The sequence below is a fragment of the Centroberyx affinis genome, unplaced genomic scaffold (genome assembly GCF_046629955.1).
Source record: "Centroberyx affinis isolate AG114_WGS23_722 - 3 ecotype Tasmania unplaced genomic scaffold, CSIRO-AGI_Caff_v1 ptg001249l_1, whole genome shotgun sequence".
NCBI lineage: Eukaryota > Metazoa > Chordata > Actinopteri > Beryciformes > Berycidae > Centroberyx > Centroberyx affinis.
Window position 1 is genome coordinate 157,501 of NW_027279760.1, and position 10,000 is coordinate 167,500.

Below are 10,000 nucleotides of genomic sequence, written 5' to 3' on the forward strand. Positions count from 1 at the left end.
CTCCGCATTCCTTCATTGTCTCCCTTCCTTGTTCATTTCACCCCCCCTCCTCCATTTTTGCTGATCCATCCCCCCCTCCGCTGTCTGACCGTCCCTGTCTCTCTCTCTCTCTCTCCGTCGCCCATCCCCCCATTCCTGTCCTCCTCTGTTTGATCCCCCTCCTCCCCCCCTCGCTGTCTAATTCTCATCCTCCCCATCCTCCTCTTCTTCTTTCTTTCTTTCTCTTTCTTTCTCCTCTCGCCCAGCTGTAACCCTCCAGGGAGACCCGAGCTTCACCTTCTTCTCCTCCTCCTCAATCGCTTGTCTTTTTATTCTCATCCTCTCTTCCTCTCCTCCTCTATCCTTTCATTCTTTCCTTCTTTTTTACCTCCCTATGCTTCCGTCATGCTTGCAGCTCTGTCCACTGACTCAAACAAAAGAGACTGATATTGTATTTAATGTGCCTTCTCTCCATTCAAATCAGCGTAGCGTCATTAAATTAAATGGCTTTGATGCTTTCACTCGTAACCATGTAATGAATTCAGTCGATGTGTTGACTGTTAAGATAAAGTAAGATGGGATTAACTTTATTGATCAGGGGAAACTGGGTCACTACAGCAGCAAAGAGCAGAGGGCTAGGCTGGTGAACAGAGAGTGAAAACGACTAAAGGACGTGAATAAAAAGGTAATAAAGGATATAAATGAAGATAAAGCTTTTTTTTAGAAGCGTTTTTTCCCCTTTTCACGTATGTGATGGGAACAAAGTTGGTGGACACACAATCTAAATCTGTCTAAACAGATTTTAAGTAAATTTTGTTAATGCAACAGTATTTTTCACACATTTCCTGGATATTTTAGATGCACTGATCCAGGAAATGTGTGAAAATTTGATATTCATACATTCCATGCAGACAGAATTAAATACACAACAGAAATTTGATTGATTGACTTCCACGGTGCAGTCTTATGCACCACACAGCTGAAATCGGTGTGTGTGTGTGTGTGTGTGTGTGTGTGTGGGGGGGGTTATCTTTATGGCTTTGTCCTGTCAAACCGTGTCCTGTCAAACTGTCTGAACCTTTACCTGCTCAATCTGTCTAAATCTATTCTCCACTCTGGATAGTTAAATGCCTCAGCTAACGCCTATAGACTGTAAATGTAAAATGAAGTCACTGTTGCGAACTCTAATTCCTCTGCTGAAAAGCCTCGTCCAGAGCCTGTGTGTGTTTCCTCCCGTGTGTGACGGACGCACGCTGTTGTTTACTCTGCTCGTCTTTCTTCTGTGCGTGTTTGCCTCGCTGAATTCTGGATCTGAAGCTCTCTCTGTTTGCATACCGATTGTTTCTTCGCTCTGAGCTCACGCCGTTTCACAGTAAGTATCTAACGCCGCCCGCTTTCCTGGTCTGTCCTCTATCATCTGTCATTCTTCCTCACCGTCATCTGTTTGGTTTCTATTCAGCCCCCATTAGCTCATTTCCAATCATTACCCACCTATGCATCGGAGGTGCCTCAACTGAATTAAATTGAGTTGAAATTTAGAACTTAAAGCTGGGCTGGGAAAGATTTTTATGTAAAAATACAGCAAAATCAAGCCAAAAAGTTACGGCTCCAACAGAGATTTGCATCCCATTTCCCCCCCACGTTGAGATGCTGTAGATTCACACTATTTGCACCAATGAAATTCTGGTGTGAGGTATCATGGTCACTAGCAGGAAATCTTCTTGGGGCGCAGAAATTATGAATCTAAACTTAAGAGAGAGTACAAATCTGTCTCCTAAACAGCAGTGAGTCCATCAGCAGAAAGCTGAACTCACTGACCATGGCTGAACCTGCTGCCAACAGATTTATTTCGCCATCTCCACCCCTACCAGCCACAAAGAAGATTATATTGAGGTCTAAAGAGTGTAACTGATGTCACTTTTATGTAATTTCTGGGTAATGAAGTCTTTCAAACGTTCAAAATTTCAAATAGTTACCTCTTGCTGCCACTAGAGGCCGCCAGAGTGCAAAGTTGCCTAGTGCAGCTTTAAGTGAATTTAAGCATGGATCCTGAATCGGCAGTCCTTTATCCCATTGAGCCTTTGGTTTTGATGACCAAACTTGTATGTTGCTTCTTTGCTATAAGCTCACACAGTTTCACAGTATATACACATCTATGGCAGCTGCTTTCCCCATTTATACTCACAGTCCTGTCAGAGAATTGTTTCTAAATAAATGTTTCTCTTGACTACCTGTCTGGTTTCTGCCCAGTCCCATGTTGGCTTATTTCCTCACATCACTGACATGTTGACACGGAAAATTGGAAGTGAACTGAATTTGTGTGAATCTGTGGGTCTAAAGCTGTTGGTTCCAAGGCCTTGTCTGTTCAGCTTTTAGACTGGATTTCTACCAAACCTCTTTCCTCCTTCATTTATATCGACCAATCTGGCTTTCTCGCTCCCTAAACAACAACAGCTTGGCCTGGAGGTAGAGCCAGCTGATAAACTGAAGGTCGCTGCTTCAATCCTTAACCCTGACAGGAGTAAAGTACCACAGAGAGACTTAGTGTCCGGAAGGTACCTGGTTTTATATCTAACGTTCCTGCCATCAGTGCCAAAATGCCTTTGAGCAAGGCACTGAACCCCTCACTGCTCCTTTTTGTGTTTTCTTTGATTGATCCTTTTCACTTTGATGAATAAACACGTTGATTTTCAAGGCTGTTGTGTCTGCAGGATACATCAAGCACACTAAAAGGATATTTTGACAGATTGAGGTTTACTTGGTGATAAAAGGGTAAAAGGCCCCAAAAATGGATGACTATTACATAAGTCGACGACACTCAAGACTAAATAACCATATTTTTCACAGTTTTTTTGTGCATCATCCTCCCCAGCTGGTCTATAGAAAATAGGGAGGATGATCTTTGAAGAAATAAAAATATTCCACTTTTTTGGAAACGGGGCAGGAGCTCCAGGCGGGGACTCACCTGCGTTTGCGCAGCCTGTTGTTCTCCGTCTTCAGGACGTGGAGCTTCTTGGCGAAGCAGACGACGATCATGAAGAGCAGCAGCAGCACCAGAGCCGAGGCGCCGACCGCCAGACACATGACCTGGAACTCTGTCACCACAGACTCACAGCGGGATCCCTTGTGCCAGATGTAGTCCTGGACGTTACACCTGACAGAGACAGACAGAGAGGATTTATTTATAATTTTAAAGCACCATTATTTAAAAATTCTTCATTGGGTACAATTCAAGATGCGTACATAAAATGGGAGAGAGACAGGAAGAGACAGGAAAAGACAGAAAGACAGAAAGAGACAAAGAAAGACAGAAGGAGACACAGAAAGACAGAAAGAGAGACAGAGAAAGACAGAAAGAGACACAGAAAGACAGAAAGAGAGACAGAGAAAGACAGAAAGAGGCAGAGAGACAGAGAAAGACAGAAAGAGACACAGAAAGACAGAAAGAGACACAGAAAGACAGAAAGAGACACAGAAAGAGACAGAGTAAGACAGAGACAGAGAAAGACAGAAAGAGACAAAGAAAGACAGAAAGAGACAAAGAAAGACAGAAGGAGACACAGAAAGACAGAAAGAGACACAGAAAGACAGATTTTGATTATCACTGTTTTGCTTTGGCAACAGATACTGAAGTATTTAAGGCCAATAAAGCTAATTTGAACTGAAAATTTTAAATTACAGAGACAGAAAGAGGCAGAGAGGCAGAGAAAGACAGGAAGGGACAGAAAGAGGCAAAAAGAGACAGAGAAAGACAGAAAGAGATGTAAAGAGACAGAGAAAGACAAAGAGAGATGGAGAAAGACGGAAAAAGACAGAAAGACATGGGGACAGAGAAAGACAGAAAGAGAGAGACAGAAAGAAACAAAGTGACAAAGAGAGAGAGACAGAAAGAGAGAGAGACAGAAAGAAACAGAGTGACAAAGAGAGAGAGAGACAGAAAGAGAGAGACACACAGAAAGAAACAGAGTGACAAAGAGAGAGAGAGACAGAAAGAGAGAGAGACAGAAAGAAACAGAGTGACAAAGAGAGAGAGAGACAGAAAGAGAGAGAGACAGAAAGAAACAGAGTGACAAAGAGAGAGAGACACACAGAAAGAAACAGAGTGACAAAGAGAGAGAGAGACAGAAAGAGAGACAGAAAGAAACAGAGTGACAAAGAGAGAGAGAGAGAGAGAGAGACAGTGAAAGACAGGAGACAGAGAGCGAAAGCGATTGAGAGTCAGGTGGAAAAAAGGTTAGAGAGAAGAGAAATGGGGGGTCAGAGGAAAGAAAGAGAGCAGATGAGAACAGAACGGAAGAAGACAAGAGGAATGTGAGCGGGGGGCAAAGCGTCGGGTGGTGAAATATGGAGACGGGGGCAGGGAGGAGGCGGGGGAAGATAAACCGGGTGACGGACGACATGAAGAGAGAGGGACGAGCGGAGGGAGGGAGAGAGGGAGGGAGGGAGGGAGAGAGGGAGGGAGGGAGGAGGATGAATCAAAGAGAGAGAGAGATGAAAGATGAAGGAGGAAAGGAAAGGTTAGCAGGGTGAATTGACCAATCTGTAGCACATTTTTTTTAGTGATTCACGTCGATGCTCAGACTCAGTGAATCATGTGTGACTGTCCGTGTGAACACCAGTGTGTGTGTGACTGTGTGTGTGTGTGTGTGTGTGTGTGTGTGTGTGTGTGTGTGTGTGTGTGTGCGAGAAAGAGAGAGTGTCAGCGTCTGTGTAACTCTATCCTGTGTTTATAGTCAGTTCTATCATTCATTGATTTGGCAAGTATTGCTTTCAAGCATCGTTTAACACTCTCGCATGCCTTGAACGCTCCCCCTACTCCAAATGAGTCTGTTTACGAAAAAATTCAGAATTTCCTCTCTGTTCCTGATTATCTCTAAGTGTTTTGGTGTGGGATGTGAAAAAAACGTTTGCGGCTCTTCATATGTGGCCCCGAAAAAAACCTTCAGCTTCGACCCTCCACAACATACTGCAAGTTCCATACATTTTTAGTGTGTTTTTTTTTTTTTTTTTTGCACCGAAAAAAAATGGCTGAAAAACGGCTGAAAATAACATGTGAAAAAGACAAAAGAGCCAGCGGCGATTTTCCGGCTATAAACACACTCACACACACACACACAGGCTTTGTAGTACACACACTGATACACACAATCATAAAAGACACATTCACAGTTTACACGTTCTAACACAATGCATATGTGCATCCATGACAGATGCATGTACATGGACACACACACACACACACACACACACACACGCACACATACACACACGCCATCTGAGCCCCAGACTCCCTCCGTTGGCGTTTGGCAGGGTACGGTGTCCGCCGGGGGACATAAACGACAGCGGCAGATGGCTTTGTCTACAGACTGTTTGGAGTGTTAATCGGCAAATCTATCTCAGCGCTTAACAAGACCGGAGCGCTGCTGAGCAAAACTGACGCACTTCATTTCACGAGCGGAGGAATCTACGGTGCTGCATCACACTATTATTACTGCGTTACACTATTATTACTGCATTACACTATTATTACTGCATTACACTATTATTACACTGCATATATGAAGCACAGGCCCTATTTTCACTAAAAACACCCCCACTAATGTCTGGTTTTAATGATGAGTCTAGCTGAGGAGACTTTTGTCTATTGTGTTGAACATTGTGTAAGTTTAGTACAGGCTGTGTAGGTTTTAGTAAAATTTACACATTGGTAAACACATGACGTGATAGAAAACATAAAAAAAATCTGTATATGTACAGTGTATATAGATGTATATCTGTGGTCAACTGCAGAAAACCAGTCAACGAGTTTCTTTCCAAAACAACATAATCCACTGTTTGAAAGATTGGACAAAATCATATGACAAAATGACTGCTTGCATGAAGTATGTATATATATGTATATGTAAATATGTATATGCAGATGCCGCTCTGTAGCTGACCCTGACGCTGACCTCTGACCCCTGTGGAGGGGGGCAAGAAAATAATTGAATTTCCCTGCAGAGATCAATGAAGTCTCACTTTATTATCCAATTTTCTAAGAGACTGTTCTCTTATATCTGTTGCTCAGACAAACATATCTTCTGCTACCATGTGTTACCATTTTGTAAGTTAAGGTGGAAAATAATGTCAATAATATTCCATATTAAGATGAACTTAATGCAAGCAGTCATCTTGTCAGATGATTCTGTCCAATCTTTCAAACAGTGGATGTGTTGTTTTGGACAGAAACTCCTCGGCTGGTTTTCTGCAGTCGACCGCAGAGCCGCCAAGCTTCCTGACAGAAAACACACATCTGCCAACAGAAGGTTTTTCAGGAACCAATAAAACAACAATGCTCATTTTCTCCCTGACACTCACTGTGGTTTCATCAGGTTTAAGGTTCATGACACCCACTCAGTACATGACTGACCAGAGAAACTCTCAGTTTGAGCCAGAAAAAGAAAACAACAACATTACAGTCGTGTGGTTTCTTTTCCCCACAGCAGAGATTTAACAGCCTGGTCAGGATGAAAGACACATTTCAGACCATCTGTGTGACACGCTATGCTGATGTGTTCATATTGCAAAAAGGGGGGATATGATGCAAAAGTAGACACACACAAACACAAACACACACACACACTGTCTCACACAAATAAAGAGGGTATAGAGGGAAAAGCTTTAAAAAATGACAAAGCAATTAACTGCATTTTTCCTTCTCTGTCTCTCTCTCTCTCTCTCTCGCGCACACACACACACACACAAACACACACACACCACACACACATGCAGGAGTATAGAGTGAATGGAGGTGTCGGGGTATATGGCCTGTCCAGCTACACTGTTTCCATGCTAAGCAGGCTCCTTTCACCGACCACTTCCTGTATCCTTCCTGGATCCTTGATGCTTTCATTTTGCCAGCTGAACGGACCACTGGCACCAAGCCAGAGGGCATTTTGTGTGTGTGTGTGTGTGTGTGTGAGAGAGAGAGAGATAGAGAGAGAGAGAGAGAGAGAGAGAGAGAGAGAGAGAGAGACAGAGAGAGAGGACTACTGATGCCCAATATCACACTTTCAAGGAGACTTAAGTGCACTCACCCTTCAAGCATTACGTGTTCGTACAAAGAAGAGGTTTATGTAAGTCACAGTTAGATGGAAGGGTGGGCGGGCGAGAGAGAGAGAGAGAGAGGGGGAGGGACAGAGAGAGAGAGAAAGAGAGAGAAGCAGAAAGAGAGAGAAGGAGAAAGGGAGAGAGAGGGAGAGAGAAAAAGATCGAGAGGGAGAGAGAGAGAGAGAGAGAGAGGGGACAGAGAGAGAGTGGTAGATAAAGGAGGAGGGTGAGGATGGGCCGGTTGCCATGGCAACCCAGCTGAGCGGCGGGAGAAGCAGATGCAGCCCCGACATGTCATTCCATCACACGCACACACATACACACACACACACACACACACACACACACAGTCAGCCCTCCAGAGAGAGAAAGTCATGTTTTAGTGGCTCGTTCCCATTTCCTTCTCTTTCTTTCTGTACTGATGTCCAATTTCTCTCTGTCAATGTTATCTCTCCCTCTCTCTCTCTCTCTCTCCCTCCCTCCTTCCCTCCCCCGTTTTTTCCCACCGCTTGTCTTCCTGAAAATCTCTTTTCTTCTTCACTGGCTCTTTCCCTCCTCCCCTCTTTCCTCCCGTCTCTCTCGTCCTTCCTCCTCCTCCTCCTCCTCCTCTCATGCACTTTGCCCAGCGCCTCCAGCTGAATCATGTCTCTGCTTTCACTTTGTGCATCTGACTTGTTTTTTTGTTTTTCTGACATTTGGAGGAAAACGCAGCAGCAGTTTCCTGACAGCCCATGGTGGACATTTTGGTCCGGTTATATTTGTGAAGGAATGAGAAAACAATTTAGGAAAATCTTTAAGAGCGTTGGAACGGAGTTTAACTGGCCGACACAAAAGGAAACTGTTCTTGGCTGGATTTTGGAGACAATCTTTAGGATTGGGTTTCCTTCTGCAAAACTCTCAAGTCTAGAGCAGCTGCAAGGAGCAGAAACTGAATTGGAAATGACTCCTCATCAGGACAAAAACCATCTACTGTCAAAACCTCTTTTCAACTTTAAAACAGCCGCCCACCCCTCTCCGGCTGAGATTTGTCACCCAGCCTCCTTCCCCGGTCCCTCGCTCCCTCTCCTCTCCCCCAATAAAACCCTCCCACAGGCCGCCCCGTCCCGTCCCGTCCCGCCGCAGAGTTTTTTCCCTCCCCAACCCGTCATTATCTCCATCGCCGCAGCTCACCGCAGCCTCGTTTAAAGAGTCGCCCCGGCCCGGCAGGAATACGGCGGAATTAGCGGCGGGGCGGCCCAAGCCACATTACAAAGAGCTAACAAATCCTCTCAATATTTACCTGATTAAGAGGGGCATGCTAGGGCGAGAGAGGGAGAGGCAGACAGGGGGAGAGAGAGAGAGAGAGACAGAGAGAGAGAGAGACAGAGAGAGTCCCGGATTTGGCTGCAGAGGGTAACAACGGCACAGATGGGACCGCAGCCCCCTGTTGGGTTTGATGAAGGGTAATGGAGGGTGAGAAGGGAGGAGACACAGGGGCTAATAATGGGAAGGACAGGGGAGGGGGGAGGGGGGGGGGGGGCAATTCAAGGGCAATTTCAGACACAAGCGAGGCTGGTTTAGGGCAGCAGAGGACACATGAAGGTACTGCTAGGTATTGTTGGAAACTTTAAACACAATATGAACTTCTGCAGTCTCCAAATCACAGAGGCTGCAATTAATTGTTTAAGAGAGAGGAGCGTCCAAACTGGATTTCTGAACAAGGTGTTTTAGTACAATATAGGTTAAAACCTTTCATCTTCATCATACTCAAACTCAGTAAATCCTGCACACTGCCATCTATTTTTTTTTTTTTATAGCAAAATCACTTTTCTTTAAACAATTTTAAAGTAAAAAAAATGAATGTCAAGAAAAACTTGTGATAATATGAATGAAGGTAGGAAGAGGAGAAACTGAGTCTAGTAATGACTTTGTGAGAGCAGAGGGAGAGAGACGCAGGACAGTTAGAGGGCAGGACTCTGGGCGGGGGGGGGGGGGGGGGGGGACTGACAGACTGGACAGGACAGGAAATCCAAATACCAGCTCCGAAGAATAAATCCTACAGAGAATACCTGTTTTGAAACATGTCTTTGAAAGCACATTTGCTTAGGCAATACCTATGGAGGGGAAAGGGAAGGGAGGAAAAGGGCTGATGGAGGACAGCAGAGGGTGCGGCTGGGTATCGCTGGAAACTATTTTTTTATTACCAATACCAGCTCTAAAACATGAAATCTGATACTGGCTCTCAAACAACAACAACAACAACAGTTTCTTTGTTGAATGAAATCATGTTTTCTTATTAGACTAAAGGCTTTGGAAGGGAGGGGCAGGGCGAGCGGGTCAGCTGGAGGGCAGGACTCTGAAAATCTGGCAAAAAGGCAGACGGAGGACGGCAGAAGAAACGGTGGAACACGGGGTTTGATTTCATTGGATTAGATGACTTTATGGGAAATTTAATGATGGGAAGACAGGGGATAAAAGTTTATAGGGTTATGAAAAGATGCACGTTTGGGTTTGAAAGAGCGGGAGTGAATAAAATATGTGGCTGTCGACGGTCACCACCATCCGTCTCAGAGGCATGGGATCATTTTGCCTCCTGCATTAGCAGCAAGAGTTTCATGTACATTTCTTTTTTCTCAGGTCTACAAAATCAGATCCAACACTTTTCCAGCTCTGATGATCCATATTGCGAGTAGCAGCAGTTGATTTAACCTGAAAACCTTCAGTCTGGAAGCGTCTAGAAGTTTCTGGTTCTAGATAGTTAGCATTAGGCATGAGCTGATGTCACATTTTCACAATAGGATTACTTTGTCCAAAAACATCTTATTTAATGGTATTATGGTGGCATTAATCATAGCTACAACTGTTATTAGTGCTGAAACAGCTGCATGTGTTGCACTACAAACAGCCGGTAAATTCAATTAAACCTGGAGCGTTTAAAACTGCACCAGGCAAC

At 44.5% G+C, this 10,000-nt stretch overlaps 1 protein-coding gene across 1 annotated transcript in view; it reads right to left on the minus strand.

The window, feature by feature from the left end:
• The window catches only part of cspg5a (chondroitin sulfate proteoglycan 5a), a 57,728-nt gene that overhangs the window by 15,504 nt on the left and 32,224 nt on the right, over positions 1-10,000 (minus strand). The window contains exon 3 of the mRNA XM_071524931.1: positions 2,945-3,133. Within this exon, the coding sequence (XP_071381032.1) occupies positions 2,945-3,133 (189 nt within the window). The remainder of the gene's footprint in view (positions 1-2,944; positions 3,134-10,000) is intronic.